Source organism: Ornithorhynchus anatinus, chromosome 1 (genome assembly GCF_004115215.2).
Source record: "Ornithorhynchus anatinus isolate Pmale09 chromosome 1, mOrnAna1.pri.v4, whole genome shotgun sequence".
Lineage (NCBI taxonomy): Eukaryota > Metazoa > Chordata > Mammalia > Monotremata > Ornithorhynchidae > Ornithorhynchus > Ornithorhynchus anatinus.
Genome location: NC_041728.1, coordinates 61,786,693 through 61,806,813, shown reverse-complemented (window position 1 = coordinate 61,806,813; position 20,121 = coordinate 61,786,693). Strand labels below are relative to the sequence as shown.

Below are 20,121 nucleotides of genomic sequence, written 5' to 3'. Positions count from 1 at the left end.
AAGTTAAATGCACTGTCCATTAAGAGTTTGAATCCCAGTCATGGGTTTGAATCCTGGCTCTGCCACTGGTCAGCTGTGTGACTGAGCAAGTCACTTAACTTCTTTGTGCCTCAGTTACCTCATCTGTAAAATGGGGATGACTGTGAGCCTCACGTGGGACAACCTGATTACCCTGTATCTACCCCAGCGCTTAGAACAGTGCTCTGCACATAGTAAGCACTTAACAAATACCAACTTTATTATTTAGAGTCTGCTACAGTCAGTTCTACAATGCATAGCTTCGCTTCAAATTTTGGCTGAAGCAGTGTTGGGGAATTCGTCAAGGTTTGTAGTTGCGTAGTCAACTAAGAATTGTAATTAAATGTATGATTTAAGTGTTGCTATCTATAACCCTTTATTATTTTAGATTAAATAGCTTTGGGTAAAGCAGCTCGTCAAAAGGCCCTTTCACCCCTTATATTTTCTTAAAGCCTAAAATTTATCACTCTACAAATTAAAGTCTCACCCTGTTCTAGGCATGAAATGTACCTCATCTGGATAGAATGCAAAACAATTATTGTTTTAATGATATTTAAGTGCTTACTATGTGCCAAGCACTGTAATAAGTGCTGGGGTAGATAGGTTGGACATAGTTAAATGTCCCACATGGAACTCATGGTCTTAATCCCCATTTTGCAGATGAGGTAACTAAAGCAGGAGAAGTTGTGACTTGTCCATGGTCACACAGCAGATAAGTGGCAGAGCTGGGGTTAGAACCCAGGTCCTTCTGACTCCCAGCCTTGTACTCTATCCACTAGGCTACACTGCTCAGCTATCAGAAAAAATGTGCCACATGTATGCAGTGTTGGTTAAGCTGTGTGTTCTGTAATATCAATAGCATGTTAATACTGAACAGACATCTTGATGTTGACAGAGCTATTAAAAGCCTAACTACAAACTACCCCAAATCCATCAAGTTACAAATTTATGGAAAGTATTACTCTTAATATCTCAAATTAGTATATTAGCATTTTAAATCATCTCCACTCTACAGACTGCATGCTGAAAAATATTTAAAAAGGTTTTATGTGTTTAAAATATATTTAAAACTATAAGATGATTTATTTCCAAATTAGACTAATAAATCTTGGAAAGCAACAATAAATCAAAGTAAACAAATATGATCTAACTCATATAAAAATCCCTCTAGCTTGTTAGATCATTGTGGGCAGGGAATTTGTCTACCAACTCTTGTGATTGTACTCTCCCAAGCGCTTATGGTATTCTGTACTCAGTAACTGCTCAATAAATATGATTAAATATAAATTAGATATAACTTTAAACAAATGAAATAAACCACTGAAGTTAACGTGTTTCTAAATTTTACAGTAAGAGGTTGAGGAGGTTAGTACAGTGCTCTGCACATAGTGCTCTGCACATAGTGCTCAATAAATGCTATTGAATGAATAAATGAATATTATCATGAATGGTAGAAATTAGCATTTTAGTTTGGGACTTTAATTTTTGCTATTTTGCCTTTTTAATAAAATAAGGTTAATATTTTCATCTAAAAGCAGGCATTTTTTGCTGAACACACATTTTGTTATATCTGGTCAAGAAGTGCCTTTTTTTATTTAGCCTTATTTCCACTTTGCCCTAGAAATCTATTACTTTAAATTGGTCTTTCATGTCATTTTTAAACCTTTTTATAACTTTAAATAAGTGAAGTAAACCATTAAAGTTAACATTATTTCCAATTTTACAGTACAAAGTAGGATGAGCGGAGGTCACCATTTGATCATAAATGTCAGCAATTAGTATTTTAGTAGCTCAACTACCAGCGTGGAAAGGAATAAGCCCTCCTGACTGATTCTTGTCTTCACCTAGCGTCAGGATGGGATTCCAGCCATGTTGGCATGAAGGGTTTTCCTCAATAGATTATCATTATTATTAATCGTATTTATCGAGTGATTACTGTATGCAAAGTACTGTACTAAGCGCTTGGGAGAGTACAGTACAAAATCAGAAACACTCCCTGCCCAAACCTAGAAAGAGTCTATCCGCAGAGGGCCTGTTTTAAATTTTGCATTTCTTAGGATGATGAGAATAATTGTTACCAAAGACAGGCACAAGAAAAAGATGAGACAAAAGGGTGTGTCAAGGGTGACCCTTGGTCCTAAATCTTTAATTTCCTTCATGAGCAAGATCACTCGCAATAGCCAAGGTGTTGTACAGCGTAATAGTGTGTTGTCATGGCGATGAAAGTGACATCAAAACAGGTAAGGGTAGGCTTCTGGTGAAACCGACGACTGCTAGGAGGATACCCAATGATTCGGGGAGGCAAAATGGATATAATATTCCCAAGGTATGCTTATAAATGCAAAGCGATGTTGTGTACTTAGTGGAAAAGAGCACGGGCTTGGGAGTCAGAGGTCATAGGTTCGAATCTCAGCTCCCCCACTTGTAAGCTGTGTGACTGGGCAAGTCACTTAACTTCTCTGGGCCTCAGTTACCTCATCTGGAAAATGGGGATTAAGATTGTGAGACTCACGTGGGACACCCTGATTACCCTGTATCTACCCCAGCGCTTAGAACAGTGCTCTGCACATAGTAAGCGCTTAACAAATACCATTAAGCGCTTAACAAATACCATCATTATTATTATTATAACTATTGAGAAGAGAAGCCAGTGAGATAGTTTTCCTCTCGAGTTCTTCACCCAACTTGTCATATCTGTTAATGTGTCATATCTTTTAATATCTTTTGTGTCCATCCCTTGACAATTTATTTCCCTCCTCTGGGAATCTGAATTCGTGTGACCCACGGCGGCGTTCCCCAAGTTTAATTACGAAAGCGGAGAAAACACATTCAATCGTACTTATTGAGCGCTCACTGTGTGCAAAGCACTGTACTAAGGAAATGGCCTAAAACCGATTAGAAGATTTAATGCTGCCCCTACTATAGTCCTTTGCATGCAGTAAGCGCTCAATAAGTACGATTGAATGAAGATTTCCCTGGTAAACGCCCGTGATTTTTTTCCATTTTTCTGCCCCGTCTGTGACCACGTGGAATTGTAGCCTCAGGAAGCAGCGTGACTCAGTGGAAAGCGCACGGGTTTGGGAGTCAGGGGTCCTGGGTTCTAATCCCTCCTCTGCCGCTTGTCAGCTGTGTGACTTTGGGCAAGTCTCTTAACTTCTCTGTGCCTCAGTTACCTCATCTGTAAAATGGGGATTAAGACTGTGAGCCCCATGTGGGACAACCTGATCACCTTGTATGCCCCCCCAGCGCTTAAAACAGGGCTTTGCACATAGTAAGCGCTTAACAAATGGCATCATTATTATTATTAGAGGCCCAGGCGGGGCTCTCTGCCAATGGGAGGGGGAGAGGGGGCAAGGTCAGTCCTATTTACTGAGCGCTTTCTGTGTGCAGAGCATTCTACTAAGCACTCGGATGGGTCCACTTTAAGAATATAACAGACCCGTTCCCTGCCCACATGGCACATTTTTCCACGTGGTCACAGACGGGGGGAGAAAAAGGAAAAAAAAAATCACGGGCGTTTTCCAGGGAAATCTTCATTCAATCGTACTTATTGAGCGCTTACTGCGTGCAAAGGACTATAGTAGGCGCCGCATTAAATCTTCTAATCGCAGGTTTTAGGCCATTTCCTTAGTACAGTGCTTTGCACACAGTGAGCGCTCAATAAGTACGATTGAATGTGTTTTCTCCGCTTGTGTAATTAAACTTGGGGAACGCCGCCGTGGGTCACACGAATTCAATTTTCCAGAGGAGCTGGAGAGAGATTTGGGGAGGGGCGGCAAATGCCAAGGGCCGGGTGAGTTTGGTGTTGATCCAGGACAGCTGGTGATCATCAACTCCACCTGGTTTGCTACTTGCTCTAATGAAAGCCACGGGCCGGAGCCTGTTGGGAAGGGCGGTGTTGAAGAAGTCACCAAGGCAAGGTCGCTGGGGGAGGGTGGGCAGGGGTGCAACTCCAAGGCGACCCCCGGGTTTGTTGGGCTGGATGTCGGGGTCTCCCAGGACCAACAAGGTGAAGAAGAGGAGGAGGCCGGAGAGGGGCCTGACCCGCCTCATCCCAGGTACTGCTTGGAGACTCCCTTCCCAATCCTCTGCCCACTGCCCCATAGGGGAGAATCCAACCTCCATCCCTCCCAGGGGGAGTTGCCAGCCACCCAGAGACCCTCAGGGAACAGGGCAGTGGAAAGGGGTTTCCCAAATCAAAATCCCAAATCTGGGCTCCAGAGCCTTGGCAGCAGGAAGCTAGAACACGGGCTTGAGAGGCAGAAGGTCTTGGGTCCTTGCCACTTGGCTGCTGGGTGACCTTGGGTGTCACTTCATTTCTCTGGGGTTCAGGTACCTCTTCTGTAAAGAGGGGATTAGCAGTGCTTGTGTATATATGTACATATTTATTACATATATTTTATTAAGGATGTGCTTATATCTAATTCTATTTATACTGATAAAATTGATGCCCATCTGGTTTTATTGTCAGTCTCCTCCCTTCTAGACTATGAGTCTGTTGTTGGGTAGGAGTTGTCTCTCTTGGTTGCTGAATTGTACTTTCCAAGTGCTTAATACAGTGCTCTGCACACAGTAAGTGCTCAATAAATATGATTGAATGACTGTGAGCCCCACATGGTACAGGGGCTGTGTCCAACCTGTTTAGCTGGTATTCACCTCAATGCCTAGAACTATGTGCTTGGCAAATGCCATTATTATTATTATTGCAGTGGGGTGATAAGTGCAGGAAACCCACCCACTTCCCAGACCAATATCCTTGGTCCTAACCAAATTTGTTACCCTCTCACTTTCTCTGTAGGGTTGGATTTCTGTGGATTTATTGCCTTATGCAGCAATTTTTTATGGTATTAAGCACTTACTATGTGCCAGACACTGTACTAAGTCTTGGGGTAGATATGAGCTCTTCAGGTTGGACACAGTCCATGTCCCACATGGGGCTCACAGTCTTAGTCCTCATTTTACTGTTGACATAACTGGAGGGGCAGAAGTTAATTAACTTGCCCAGAGTTGCACTGCAGACACATGGTGGAGCTGGGATTAAAATTTGGTTCCTTCTGACTTCTTACCAATAGGGCAAGCTGCTATTAATTAGAAAAAAAAACTGAATGCCCCTACTTGTTGTGTTACAGATTTGAGGGTGTGCTTGAAAGAGAGCTCTAAATCCCTGCTCCTATGGGACAGAGACTTCAAAAATTTTGGCTAGAGAAAAATCCTTCGGACCACCGTTTCTAAGAATCCTTCTAGGTGTTAAGTGTTCTGTATAAACTTTGGAGGGAAGCTGCCCTTACATGGCTTGTGACTTGTCCTAGAGATAGAATTTATTGAGGGCCTAGTGCGTGCAGAGTATTGGACTAAGTGCTTGAGAAAGTACAATGAAAATATGAACCTTATATGAGGAATTTAGAATCTTAAATTAATTTACAAATTTCTTTCAAAATCCTTTGAAAGACCAGACTATATTTGGTTCCCTGCAACATAGACTTTAAAATTTCAACTTTTCACATACTATACTTACTTTGGTATTTGTTACAGTGCTTAGAACAGTGCTTTGCACATAGTGTTTAACAAGTACCATTACTATTATTATCATTATTAAGAGTTTACGTGTCAAGCAATGGTCTGAGTACTGGGGTATTCATTCAATAGTATTTATTGAGTGCTTACTATGTGCAGAGCACTGTACTAAGCGCATGGAATGTACAATTCGGCAACACATAGAGACAATCCCTGCCCATTGATGGGCTTACACAGTTAATCGGGGGAGACAGATGGACAAAAACAAGACAACTTAATGACAACAAATAAAACCAGACTGGACAACAGGTCCTGTCCCCCATGGGGCTTGCAGTCTAAGGAGGGGGTGCACAGGCATTGAATCCCCATTTTACAGGTGAGGAAACTTAGGCACAGAAATGTTAACTTGCCCAAGGTCACCCGGTAGAGCCAGTATAAGAACCCAGGTCCTCTGACTCCCAGGCCTGTGTTCTTTCCACTAGGCCAGGCTGCTTCTGGACTGATTGTGTTCTTTCTGCATATAGACATAGAGGCAGAAATGGGTTCTGATTTCTCATGTGAGGAAGTTGACTAAATAAATGCTGAGGAACTGCTTAGCCTGGCTGCTGTTTACCAGTGGGGTTCCCACTTAGTGAATAATTGAGAGACTTTTTTTTTTTCTCCTTTTCTGGTTAGACCTTCATCACCCCATGGATTCTGATAAAAGTACAGATTTTGTGGAGAGATTGTCCCGCAAATATCAGGTAATTCCCTCTTAATGGGAAGTAGTCTTTACATGACAGCTTTAAGAGTTGCCTAGATATCTTACTCATGAATTGTTATAAATTATATTAATGTCTGTTCCCCTCTAGACTGCTTTAAGGGTTGCCTAGATATCTTACTCATGAATTGTTATAAATTATATTAATGTCTGTTCCCCTCTAGACTGTTAGTATGTAGCAAGTGGGGAATGTTCCAACTCTGTTGTAGTATACTCTCCTAAGAGTTTAATACAGTAAATGCAGATGATAAAATATGTTCAAAGGACAGCAAAAGTTTACAGTTTTTAAGAAGCAAAAAAAGTATTAGAGAACCAGTGAAATGGAAAATGAGATCATTCAGTATAATTTTTTGGGGTATTAGGCCATAGGCTCCTATAAAACTTTGTCTACGGGACTCAATGATAACCAACTAATTCATAATTCAACTAGTTCCAATTTTCTAACACCTAAGCACAGCTAATGCTCAAATTTATTCAAGAGAAAAACAAGCTTTCATTCTGGAAAGGGCTTTGGAGGGCCAGTATGAGCACAGTTATAAAGCTCATAACTTTTAAAAGGAAATGCTTGGCAAAAATTGCTGGATTGATATTTGATAATGCCAGTTTTATCAGTTTGCAAACTAACTTTCTCTTATTTTTAAGCAAAAATGCAAAGTTGAGTCAAGTACTGAGTCGGAATCTGAGACCAATTCAGAGGTAATGACCCTGTCCTAACTTCTCAGGATGTGGCTCTTTCCTTTAGGGTTTGTTGTCTTTGGAGATTTTTCTCTGAAACAGAACAGTTCCTGGTGCACTGTTGTGGTATCGGAGCCAGTGACTTGTAACACTTTCCCTTCAAGGGTTCCTCTAGCACTAGACTAAATTTCCCAGCCCCCCCCCATTATTTTTATGTATAAATATCCTTTAATTCCTTCTCCCTACCACATTATCGTTCCCTTGCATTTGTTCCTTTTCTCCTTCCCCCCATTTAAAGCCCTCGGTTCCTATTGGTCTAGTCCTAACCCCATGTCTGTGACCCTCATCTTCCTTCCTTCCTACCCACTTCACCTCAGGCTTTGCTATCCCATTATACCCGGGAGCAACCTCCAATTCTGTGGATTTTTGAATTCTTGTGTGCTTTTCTGTCTTCATTGTGGTAATCCTCATAAAACAGGTCCTTCTGGGACGTTTTGCAGGCTGGAACTGATTCTGCATGTGCTTAGGCAAGAGGCTGAAGATATTTCTTCCAAAAAGCAAACCAGGCACTTATGCCTGGAGCAATGGTTGCCTAGGGTATTCCATTCCCTCTTGGGTTAGAACATTTAGCGAAGCCAATTCAGTCCAAACAGCTAAGGATGCCTGGCAGAACTATATGATGGATGCCTTCTTGAACATCCACCTAACGGTTAGGGATTTTCCATCTTCTTGTTAGGGATTTACCATCTAACCTCCCTTCAAGGGAATTTTGAAGAGGAAGAGAAAGGATGTACTTTAAAGGGGCAAAGATCGAGAGCAGTTCTTAGAGGTTGAGGCCTTCTTCACTAATTGAAGTAAAGGGAAAGATCCTCATCAGCTTTGCTATCCTCCAGACAGTCTGCCTTTCAGTGTTTTTGCTCTGAGCCAAAGCTGACAATTTGTCTTCAGTGCTGCTGAGACCAATTGGAGAGAGGAAAATTAATCTATGGTAAATAAGAGTGAGTCTGTCAGGGTGTTGAAGTTGTCTTGGTTAAATCATCACTGAGAACGGGTGAGTAGATGTTTATCACCATGTTTCTAGAATATGAAAATCCATAATTTAGCAAATAAAAGCTTAAGGGAACAGGCTATTGCTAAAACAATTTGGAATATATTGATAGGGCATTTTTTAAAATTAGTATTTCATAGCCACAAGAGAACAGTTTAGATCTGTCCCAGAATGTACAAGAGACTTTTAGGGCAGGCTCTCATACCTATTGACTTGTCCCAAACAATTTGAAAATGACTTAATGGCCTAAAAGTGACTCTTCAGTTTGTGGTTTGAGAGTTGATGGCTTGAAGTCCCTCCCGGGCTTGGTCTTGTCTTAGGCTGTCGAGTCATTTCCTATCCATAGCAACACAGTTCTCCAGAACACCCCACCTCTATCTGTAATCGTTCTGGTAGTGGATCCATAGAGTTACCTTGGTTTAAAAAAATATATATATATATATATATATATATGGAAGTGGTTTTACCATTGCCTTCTTCCGCAAGGTAAACTTAAGTCTCTGCCCTCAACTCTCTCCCATGTCACTACTGCCCAGCGCAAGTGAGTTTTGACTGTAGCAGATTGCCTTCCACTTCCCCAAGCTAAGCATGGCATGGGTATGCCTCTGCTTGATTCTCTGCTCCCGTAGCCGAGACTGGAAGAATACTGGAAACTCTCCAGGGGCAATCTTGAGAGGTGCCCAGGCTTGGTAGTCTTATGACATTTGGGTATGCTGAAGGTCCTATCTGTAGTTTATCTTAATGTCTGTCTCATTAGGTGGTAAGCTCCTTGAGGGCAGAGATCGAGTCTTCCAACCTCATTGTATTGTACTCTCCCAAGCCCTTAGTACAGTGCTCTGCACACAGTAAACACTCAATAGATACTATTGAAATGAAAGCCCAGCTGTTTGAAACAAAACCCCTACCAAGAAAAACAACTGAAGAGGCCCTGGGGGTCACAAGGAGGCTTTTCCTCTTTGCATCCCTTTGCTTATGCTCTTTGCCAGAAGTGTTTTCACTTACCCAGGAGTCCAGGGAATGAGGGAGAAGTCACAGGGCCTTGGAAGTCAACCAGGGGAATATCCATTTCATTTCAAATTCTGTGTCTTTTAGCCGGAAATCAATCTCTAGCCTGCTTCTATCTTATGCCCCTTAAGGTGGTAGCAGTTTTCTAATATCAGGAATAAAAATGGTCAAGTTCTTATGGATTGGCAACAATAGAAAAGGAGGCACACGTTGTGGGTTTAGAATTATGGTCGCTCTAGTCCCAGTGGAATGAGAGTGCTTGTGTTGGTCACTATCGTTGTCCTGGTCACTTGTATAGGTCTAGCCTGAATGACTCTACTGATCTTTTTCTTTTCTAAGAATCAAGTTTATCAACTTTATAAGATAGAAATCTGAAAGTATCATGGAAAAAAGGAGTCCTTTATTTTGGTTTAGTTTTTTGGACACCTTCCAGAGACTATATTTTTAAAGGAACACTTACTGTCGTCTGCACATATTTGTAATGGAAGTATTTTCTTACAGAGCCTCGTAAGTCCCTTCGCCCAAGGTTCAAAGAAAGCAAGCAACATGAAATTTCAAGTAGGTTTGTGTATTTTCAGCACTTCCCTTGGCTTATTCTCTCACTTACCGATGTATCCCTTCCTCCCCCCACCCCACCCCTGATTTAATACTGAAACAAAAATACTTAAGGAGACTGTGGTTATGATAAAGAAGGTCACACTGGAAATATTAAAGTATCAACCAAAATCGAGGACCTCCGTTGACCTTTCTGTCTCAGGATTATGTTAAAGAGATGGAGCGAGGAATAGGCTGAGGGCTGTTTCCTCTAAACTGAAAACATGCCCAACAAGAGATTCATTAGCTGCATTTGTGATGTATGCTGCATAGAAGTTGCTCTTCCTAACTTGATATCTTTTAATTAAGTAAAATCCAAAAAAGTCCTCCTCTTTGAAAACCATGGCCGATCAAAGGCAGAACAGGCGTGACTGCATCAGAGGAGCGTTCAGTCCTTTCAACAGCAGGGTTGGCATCCAGAGGAGGCAGAGAGGCATGCTACATCGGTTAAAGGTGCCCCTACTCTTTTACAGTCTTTTTTTCCTTTTATTTCCTCTCTGTAGACATGAAGGAGGCTGTGGGGAGGGAAGGCTAAAGAAAGCATGAGTGTAACTTTGAGGGTGGAAATATTCTTGGAAGCATTACTTGAAATAGCTAATATGGCATTGGTCTTTATTTCAAAATGAGTAGGTGACAATTGTCACCATGCTTTAAGATCAGCTGTTTAAACCTAAAATGGCAATATCCCATTATCCTGCAGCCCTCATTTTTGGTGTTCTCTTAAAAAAGAATCAGACACTTTTCTGCCCAGGGTGGAGAACAAGCTTCAGTGACCTCCTTCTGAAGGCTGTCCTGATTCTACAGAGAATGGATTTGGTGGTTTTAAAAATCTTTCACATCTGCCCTGGTGTCTAAATCTAAATCATTAGAATCAGCCCCCTTGTCCTTTCCTGTTATTGCATGTGCACTGGCTTAAGGCTGCAGTGGCTTTTGGGGCGGTTAAATTGCTTGCCTTGTTTATATTGATAGTAAAGACTATTCAAGCATTCTTTCCCCCAGGGCGATCACAAAAAGAATCACATGGAATTTACAGAAGGTATCAGAAGAGAGGTGGGTCAATGTTAAAGATTTTTAACCTCCCGTGGGAGTATGTTGACTCTGGGTTAGCACTTAGCAGTCCTATTTACTAGCCTGCCACTGGAATAATAATTATGGTATTTGTTAAGCGCTTACTCGGTGCCAGGCACTGCACTAAGCTCTGGGAATGACAAGTGACTTTGGTTGAATCGAGGAGTTTGGTTGGGACCCTGATTTGGAGGTTGGGAAAGTTAAGCCCTATAACAAGCTAATGAGCACTGACAATGAAGAGCAAGAAATCCTGTACTTGCTTAATCCTGGATTTCCCAAAACAGTATCCCTCTTCTGACCATCTTTCAATACCTGTTTTTCCTCATACTTGGACTGTGAGCCCCGTGTAGGACCCAGACCATCTCTGACCAGACTTACTTGTGTAGCTGTTTGGGTCATAAGCGCTTAACAAATATTATTACTATTTTTAAATTATTACTTTAATCCTGGTGTGTGTGTGGGGGGGAGTCAGTATTTGTAGGAGAGATTCCATATACAAAGCAGCAATAGTAGTAATAGTATTTTGCACTTAATAGTACTTAAGCACTTTGGGCAGAGCATTGTACTGGGAGAGAATACTAACAGGTGGGAAATGAGATATAGTCCTTGGAGGTGCTCAGTGGCAGGAGAAAATCAAACATTTAGAATAAATAGCACAAGGTAGGTGCATTCATTGTCTTGTACCTGTGGGAGCCCTTTTGACTGAGGTCATCTGTCAATCTACAAAGTGTTTCTTGGTCAGGGAAATGGGGGCCCAGGCTACCTCTATGAAAAGGGAATGCAATGTGCCGTATCTGTTTTTTCTTCTCTTCTTGGAAATGATTCTCCAACTGAATCTATGCTCATCCTCTGTCGGAGAGCAAAAGCTTTGTTTGTGGGTCAGTCTTGCACTGGGCAGAAGTCCTTCTGCCTTCTTTTCCTGCCACAGTGTGTGGGGGAGAACCAGGCATGGGCTGCAGTCCCAGGGCCTGCCCAAGGCAAACAGACATAATAATAATGCCATGAATTTTTATTTGACTTATTTTTTCCAAAACTTTTTCACATAATTTCATTTTATCCCTATGGGGTACAGACAGTTCTATTACTCTCACTTTACAGATGATGAAACAGGCCTAGAGAGGTGAAGTGACTTGCTCAAGGTCACACAGCAAATGCCAGAACTGGGATGGGCTCCCAAGGATCCTGGCTCCCACATCCAAGTGCTTTCCAATAATAATAATAATGATTGTGGTATTTAAGTGCTTACTATGTTTCAAGCACTGTACTAAGCTCTGATGGAGTGTCTGCAAATCAGATATGATCCCTGCCCCACACAGTGTTTACAATCTTAAGTAGGAGAGAACAGTCATTATACCCCTATTTTACAGATGAGAAAACTGAGGCACAGGGAAGTAGAGAAGCAGCATTCTTTAATGGATAGAGCACAGGACTGGGTGTTGGAAGGACATGGCTTCTAATCCTGGTTTGTCCACTGCTCGGGCGTGTCACTTGACTGTGTCCAACCTGATTGGCTTGTTCAGTGCTTGGTATATAGGGCTTAACTTTTTTTTTAATGGTATTTAAGTGACTTGCCCAAGGACTCACATCAGGCAAGTGGTAAAGCTGGGATTAAAACACAGGTCCTCTAGACCACATTGTCCAAAACTGTTGGTACTTAACATTGGGGGTAGGGTGGGGAGGGAATGGATCAGTGTAGACATGGTATGGTGTGCACAGCGAACTGGTCTCCGTGGTGCCCTGGGTCTGGAAGTCCACAGGGTCTGCTCTGGCAATAATTGTGGGATTTGTTAAGCACTTACTATATGCCAGGCACTGTACTAAGTGCTGGGGTGGATACAAGCAAATCGGATTGGACACAGTCCCTGTCCCACATGAGGCTCACAATTGTAATCCCCATTTTACAGATGAGGTAACAGGCACAGAGAAGTGAAGGGATGTGTGGATCTGCTGCATTTGCCTTCTCTCTCTCTGCCCCCTCCCACCAGCCCCAAGAGAGAAGGTGGAGTTGATAATGGTGGTTAGCCCAGCGCAGCTGGCTTCACCTCTGTCGTCTTGGCTTTTGCTCAGTCTGATCTGACTCCCAGGCCCATGTGAGATTGTTAGAACAGGTACAGCATCCAGCCCTGGCAGAGATGAGTGTCAAAGCTGCTCTTAAAAGTGGCTGAAGTTTTGTATGTGAGATAAAGGTAACACTTGCCTGGGAGTACCCAGGCACTTCCCTTAGGCAGGGGGGATAGGGTGGGCTCAGGCTGGACTGACCTACAAGGATACAGGAAAAAACCTGGTGGGCTTCTCAAAGCTAGTTAGCAGTGCAGCTGACAACCTGGAGTGTTTTCACAGTTTTTAAACTCCCTCATGTCCAGCTCTCAAGCATTCATTCTTGGATTTCTTGGTCATTAATTTGGGAGCCACTCTGGCTCCAGTGGTACCTTTTAGGACAAATTACCATGGCTAATGGTAGACATTATGTCTTGTTTCTCTCCATAACCCTCTGAAACACAAACAAAAATCCTCTCTTCCCCTGCTGTAGAATGTTGATAGCGTTTCATTCTCCTTTTCTGTTTAATATGGTCTTAAATGATCTTCTATTGCTTGGGAAAAGCACCCATTTTCAGAAATTCCTACATTTTTAACCAAACTGTCAGGGACTGGGTTTTTTTTTTCTTTTCAATTTAATTTTTCTTTTTCCCTCCCTCCCTCAGAGAATCTTTTGGGTTAGATTCCCTCAATTCCAGAATGTGGACCTCTTTTAGTTCTAAAGAGTTGGGATAAATAGGTGGGGCAGGAGGGAAACTATTTCCTTTTAATATTCAGAATCCTGGTCCTTGGAGAGGGAATGCTCTGTAGTGAAACACTTTTTAATAGGATATCATTTTTAATGAGAACAAAGCACCTTGTAATGTCTGGAAAATATCTCATTTTGAAGAACAACCAAGATGTTAGTGATTGCTCTTTCCTTTTATTAGATAAGCAAATGTTATGCCCAGTTGCTCAGGACACTCTGCTTTAGGTCTTCAGCCAATAATTTAGTGCCCCTGGGGAAAACTAATCACAAAATGATGTAAACAGGAAGGAGTGATTTTTCTCAGGAGAACTTTCACTTTTTTTTTCTTCTGATGGTTTTATTTGAATTTTATCCAGGATATTGTCAAAAAAGAAATGCTTTGGACAATTTGTCTTACTAGTAGATGACCTGGGTTCCTAGTTCAGTTGAGACAGAGCCTACTCTTCCATATCCAGTTTCTTGCCATGGCTGAACAGCTAGCTGATCTGGTGGAAACTGAAGACATTTAATTGTTCTGCTATGGTTCAAATTAAAGATATCATTCCCTGCCAGGAGTTTTCTTTAAAAGCTATTAAAACTCCATGGAGAATCTTAAGTCCATCCTGTAACTGCCAAAAATCCTTCTCTGTGAAATGCCTAAAAGGTTTTTTAGTATATTATATTCCATGTAGGTTAAAAAAAGTGTATCGATCCCCATTAATCAACCCTAGATCCTGACAATTTAAACTGCTCTCATCAATTTTGCTTTTTGAAGGGTGTCAGATTTCCTTTACATTGATGTTTAAAAATACTTGTTTTTAGAAGAATATTTTGTCTACAGACTAAAGTTTCAGAAATCAGAAAGTGAATGGATTAAATTCTTGGTGCCTTGCTCTATGCTTAATTTTTTCCACTCCTTTCTTGGCGCTTTGTATCTGGGTTGCTTCCGTAATATCAAGTGTGAATCTCACCTGAACTTGTAGTAGCCTCACAGCTTTCAGGTGATACCAAAATAGGTAGAATAGACTGTTCCATTTTACTCTGGAGCTGGTGTTCAGGATAATCCACATAGGACCAAGTCTTATGATGTTTCTTTAGGCCTCTCCTAGGACATTTGTTGCAGAGAAGCAGCGTGGCTCAGTGGAAAGAGCCCAGGCTTGGGAGTCAGAGGTCATGGGTTCTAATCCCGGCTCTGCCACTTGTCAGCTGTGTGACTTTGGGCAAGTCACTTCTCTTCTCTGGGCCTCAGTTACCTCATCTGTAAAATGGGGATGAAGACTGTGAGCCCCATGAGGGACAACCGTGTAACCCCCCCAGCACTTAGAACAGTGCTTTGCACATAGTAAGCACTTAACAAATACCAACATTATTATTGTAATATAATTTTAACTTTATTGGCAAGACAATACAAAAATCACCAACATTAGTAGTAGATGAAATTAGAAGACTGTGTGGCACTCTAATTTATACCACCCAGAGCAGCTGACCTTGGATTCATTTTGTCATAGTTTTTTGATCCTTATGATGGTGATTCAGAAGACACACCCAGTCATTCAGACTACAGTCTGAATGATTCTATCCTTGGAGATATCACCTGCAGTGGAATTTCTACATCCCTGATCTCTGATGACCTGAGTGAAGTGGAGTCAGAGGGTTCCATCTGTTCAAAGAATCTAGAACTCCCTCCGAAACCAACCATATGGGACTTTCCAGCCTCAGAAACAAATGATGTGTACATGGAGCCAATGAGCGACTTGAAAATACCAATGGAGATTACCAGCCAAGAGATGATGGAGAGTTCCGGAAGAATTCCTGGGTCATCTGAATTGTCTCTGGATTGGGAACTCTTGCCTGAAATGTTAGTACAGAAGTCTGACCATTCCTTACTCAGGAGTGCTGATCCTCCAAAATCTGCGAGACCTACTGAAAACACACCGAGAGTACCTCTTCAGTCGTCCAGACTCATGTGGGAGAAAGATAACAGGGTATATAAGCAACCTCTGTTCAAGAGAAAAATGGAATTCTTCCTTCCAGAGTGTGAAAGAATGAAAAAAAAGAAACATATGGTTTAGATTGAGGTAAGTGTGTTAGCTATTCAATGAGTACTGAAGCAGTTGATCTCAGCACAAACTATTGATTATGCAGATCTTTTAGCAGATAATTTTTTTTGTATGGTGGAACAGGACAAACCTAATATATGAATGAAAACTTGTCTGAATGACCCTAAGTGTCTTTTAATAATGATGATATTTGGAGGTGGTTTGTTGCCAGTTCCTGATTTAAAGTACTAAAAAGCACTGGGAAGTAGCATGGTTTTGTAGACAGAACATGGGCCTAGGACCTGGGTTCTGATCCTGGCTCCACCACTTGTCTGCTGTGTGACCATGGGCAAGTTGCAACTTCTCTGTTCCTCAAGTTATTTCATCTGAAAAATGGGGATTAAGACTGAACCCCATGTGGGACACAGACTGTGTCCAACCCGATTAACTTCAGCACTTAGCACAGTTCCTGGTACAGGGCTTGACACCTAGTAAGTGTTCTGCAAGTACCATGAAGCAAAACTAGCAGCGTAAGAGCCCAACAATTGCCATAAAAACAACTCCCTACCCCCCTCCCCCAAATTAGTTTGAAGTCATGCAGACATAAGATTCGAACACTTAGGGGCATGGGAATCCATCTGATTGAGATCTGCTACCCAGAGGGCTAACAAACCAGTCTTCTCCTTATGAGAGAAGGCTCATATATCAGGGAGGAAGGACAGTACTGAGAGATGAAAAACCTTAAATTCTACCTGACATCAGGATGGAGAAGTGCTGTTACCATAAATACCAACTTCACTGGGGCAAAGCCATTGCTTTCATTTTATAGCCATTTAGGCAGGATTCCCGGCTTTGTTCATCCCAGGGATCTGGCAAGAACTGAGTGAACTCAGTTTTCATTAAGGGCTGGAAAGACTTTCCCCTGCTCCTGCCACCCTGACTCTCTCAGACTTGAGCTTGTTAAAGCTTCCAAGTTCCATGTTACTTGCTCTTCCCCGTAAAAATCTTCTCTGCTTTTCCTGCCCCATGCTCAAAATGTGATTAATGGGGGTCAGGGTTCCTGGACCTCCCAAAGCATGTGTGTGGCATTCTTTTTTTTAAAATTTCTTTTTTAAACACCAACCTTCAAACAATCCCTGTTCATTTTAGTTAACCCAAAGTTAGTCTTTCCTTGTGCAGACTTAAGGGCAAAAGAGGGTATGTGCTATTTTGAAGAAAAGAATCCCTTACCCCATACGGAGCTGCAACCACTTTAAACTTTTTACTTGGGGGTTTAAAGCTACAAGGACTCTAGTGTATCTCTAGTTATCCCTTGTCCTTTTCCATCCCTAAGAGTCAGTTCATAAATTTCAATTGAAATGCTGAAGCAAGCAAAATTGTGTTCTCTTTTCTTTCACTTCACAGCAGCAACTGTCTCATCAGGTTCCAGGGTTTCAGGGCATGTGCAGCCCGTGACAGATTTCAGCAACGAATGGCTGTACAAGAAGTGCCACTAAACATGAAGGCGACCAGTGATTCCTCTACCATCCAATAGGAAGGCCTGATGTGACTCCTTCTTGGTATGTGATGATAGTACAATACTATGAGAGCAGTACAATACTGATACCAGTTGGACTTTAATAAAGCCCTTACATTCATTATTTGAGTTAGTGAAAATCAATATTGTGGAGGGAAGGGGATGATTAGAGTCCTTTGTATTTTCCCTGCTGGAATGTGTTGGTATTCCCCACCCTACTTCTCTTTGCCCAGATGACCCATGTTTCTCTACAGCCTCCTACCTCTAAAGGTAAAGCATTCTACCTTAGCTTCCTTCCTGTGTGTATGCTTTAGCATTTAGTGCTTCAATCTTGCACCTTTCAGAAGCTGTGGGGAAAGTGTTCAGTTGAGTTCCAGACATAAGGCCATGATTAAGAGCTGTGTTTGAGAAATAGCTTTAAGTCAAATGACTCTTGGCTCTGGCTTGTTTTGGCTTGTGGTTGATGGGTCTCTTCCCCCGGCCCTTGCCAATTATAAACAGGGGCTTGTTAAAATAAGGAGAAAGTCAGAAGCAAACTTAATGCAAGAGGAGAATGGCTCCTCTGGATGATTTCATCACTGAGCTTCCACCTAGTGTGATGGGCTGCTAGGAGAGGGTCTAGACCCAGTTGGAGGAAAACAAACTCTGCATTTCTTTCACTAGTGGTGTGGAAGTTAAAAGTAAGAACTTAGCTTCTGTTAAAATAGGCAAGGACTCTGAAACCTCTATTTGTTGTGTGTACAGTGGTTGGATATCAGGTGAAGTTCAGTTAATGTTTACTTTATACCTGCTTTAAAGGTAGTATTTCCAGGTATTTAATGCCCTAAAGCGGGGGAAACAAATATAGGTTTCTCACTTTGGAAACCACCAGTACTCAGCTTAGTACTCTGTTATCAAGGCAGAGAATGATTCCACTGTCCACCTCCTCTCACTCCATTACTTCAGTGACTTCCTGCTCCACCCCACCTCACACACTCACCAATTTTGGCACATACTTGATTTTATAATCCCAAGTAACTGTACAATCTCTGCCTTCACCAATTCTGAAATTCCTTTATCAGACCACACCACCTCATCGGTTTTCCCATACGCTGCTCCCTGCCCCCCACAAATCTGTCCTATTCCCCCTGCAGAGACATCAGTTCTTTTGACAACCCCTCTATAGCCATCCTACCCCATTTGGTCTCTATACACCCAAACTACCTTCTCCTGACACACAAATCGGCACTCAACACCATCTTCTCAACTGAACTCATACCACTAACCCACAACCCTGGATCACCTCCACAGCCCGCTTCCTCCGTTCCTTTGCCAGAGTTGTTGCCAGCACTGTTGGGAGGAAATCCAGACATCCCTCAGGCCTTGTTGACCTTAAATTCATTCTAATCGGCTTCATTTGAGCCCTTTCCACTGCCGACAACAGTACTTCTTCTTAATTCACTTCCAAACCCATTGTCCCCACCAGCTGTTCCAGGTATTTACTTCCCTTCTCAAACCTCTTTTTCCCCCACCCTCTCTCCTCCTGACTCTAATGACCTGGCCCCATACTTTTTGTTGTTGATGAGGCATGATCTCCCTAAAACCTCTCCTGCTTCTCTCCTATCTCCTCTTCCTCCACCCTCTTCGATTCTCCCTATATTCCCAGCAGTAATTCAATATGCAAACTCTCTCCTCCTCTCTAAATCTAGCTCCTCCACCTATGCTTCTGAGCAGTCCTTTCATACCTTTTTAAAACTCACCCCCTCCTTTCTTCCCTCCTTGATTGCCATCTTCAATTGTTCACTTTCCAAGAGCTTCCTCTCCACTGCTTTCAAACATGCTTATATAACCCCTATCCTAGGGGAAAAAAATCCCTTGACCCCCACAGCTCCCTCCAGTTATCACCTCTTCTCTCTCTAATCCATTCTCTCCAAACATCTTGAGGGAGTTGTACAAACCCGCTCTCTCCACTTCCTCTCCTTCAATTTTCTTCTAGATCCCCTGCAATCTGGCTTCCAACCCTTTCACTCCACAGAAACAGCCCTCTACGGTATCTAGTAACCACCTTCTCGCCGAATCTGACAGTCTCTACTTCATCCTAGACCTTTTGGGCACCTTTAACACTGTAGACCACCCTCTTCTCCTTGAAACTTTATCCAACCTTGGATTCACTGGCACTGTCCTTTTAGTTTTCCTCCTCTCTGCCTCTTCCTCCTCAGCCTCTGTTGCTAACTCCTCTTCTGCTTCCCACCCTCCGGCAGTAAGGGTCCCTCATAGCTCAGTTCTAAGTCCTCTTCTAGTCTCCCTCTAAACCCACTCCCTAGGAGAATGCATTTGCTCCCCTGGCTTCAATTACCACCTCTCTGCAGATGACTCCGAAAATCTGCATCTCTAGCCCTCACCCCTCTCCTTCCCTGAAATCTCACATTTTGTCCTGCCTTCAAGGCATGCACCTCAAATTAAATATGCCCCAAACTGAACTCCTTATCTGCCCTTTGAAAACCTGTCCTCCCCATCTTTCCCAGCTCTGTAGACACCAACACTATCTTCCCTATCTCACAAGCTGGTAACCTTGTTGTTATCTTTCAGTAGTATTTATTGAGTGCTTACTATGTGCAGAGCACTGTACTAAGCACTTGGAATGTACAATTCGGCAACAGAGACAATCCCTGCCCAATGACAGGTTCGCTGTCTTATCCTTAACTCCTCTCTTTCATTCCACCCACATATTCAATCTATCACCAAATCCTGTTGGCTCTACCTTCACAACATTGTTAAAATCCACCCCTTTCCTGTCCATCTGAACTGTTTACCATGCTGAACCAAGCACTCATCCTATCCTGCCTTGCCTCCTGTCTCTCCCCACCCTAATCCACAGTTCACTCTGTGCATTGATCATTTATCAACAGAAGTGTTCAGTGTGTCTCTCCACTCTCCAAGAACCATCCTAACCATCCACCTCCACATCAAACAGAAACTCCTTACCATCGGCTTTAAGGCTTCCAGTCAGCTTGCCCCATCTCACCTCACTACTCACTTATTACACCCCTACTACTGCCCACTTTGCTCCTCTAATGCCAACTCACTGTACCTCTATCTCACTGCCACCCTCTCACCCATGTCCTACCTCTGCCCTGGGAC

General features: G+C 42.5%; 1 protein-coding gene across 4 annotated transcripts; it reads left to right on the top strand.

Moving 5' to 3' along the window:
- The first annotated feature begins 2,248 nt into the window (after positions 1–2,248).
- Positions 2,249–17,125, top strand: LOC103170611. Of its 4 annotated transcripts, none has more exons than XM_029047320.2 (7): positions 2,249–2,344; positions 6,208–6,275; positions 6,935–6,988; positions 9,522–9,578; positions 10,599–10,664; positions 14,955–15,524; positions 16,890–17,125. In XM_029047320.2, exons 2-6 carry the CDS (start codon positions 6,222–6,224, stop codon positions 15,516–15,518), a joined length of 795 nt encoding a protein of 264 aa, XP_028903153.1. In that variant the 5' UTR covers positions 2,249–2,344; positions 6,208–6,221; the 3' UTR covers positions 15,519–15,524; positions 16,890–17,125. The 4 variants fall into 4 exon arrangements, with proteins under 4 accessions (XP_028903153.1, XP_028903029.1, XP_007667573.2 ...); XM_029047196.2 differs by lacking the exon at positions 2,249–2,344 and adding an exon at positions 3,963–4,076; XM_007669383.4 differs by lacking the exon at positions 2,249–2,344 and adding an exon at positions 3,965–4,076 and having other exon boundaries at positions 10,614–10,664.
- Positions 17,126–20,121: the final 2,996 nt, after the last annotated feature.

What these genes read in the sequence shown, in the direction of transcription:
- LOC103170611 (XM_029047196.2), top strand. Translation starts at nt 4,001, where the DNA reads ATGTCGGGGTCTCCCAGGACCAACAAGGTGAAGAAGAGGAGGAGGCCG. An exon ending in CAAGCAACATGAAATTTCAA is followed by an intron (nt 9,579 to 10,598) that starts GTAGGTTTGTGT and finishes AGACTATTCAAG; the next exon opens with CATTCTTTCCCCCAGGGCGA. An exon ending in CAGAAGGTATCAGAAGAGAG is followed by an intron (nt 10,665 to 14,954) that starts GTGGGTCAATGT and finishes ATTTTGTCATAG; the next exon opens with TTTTTTGATCCTTATGATGG.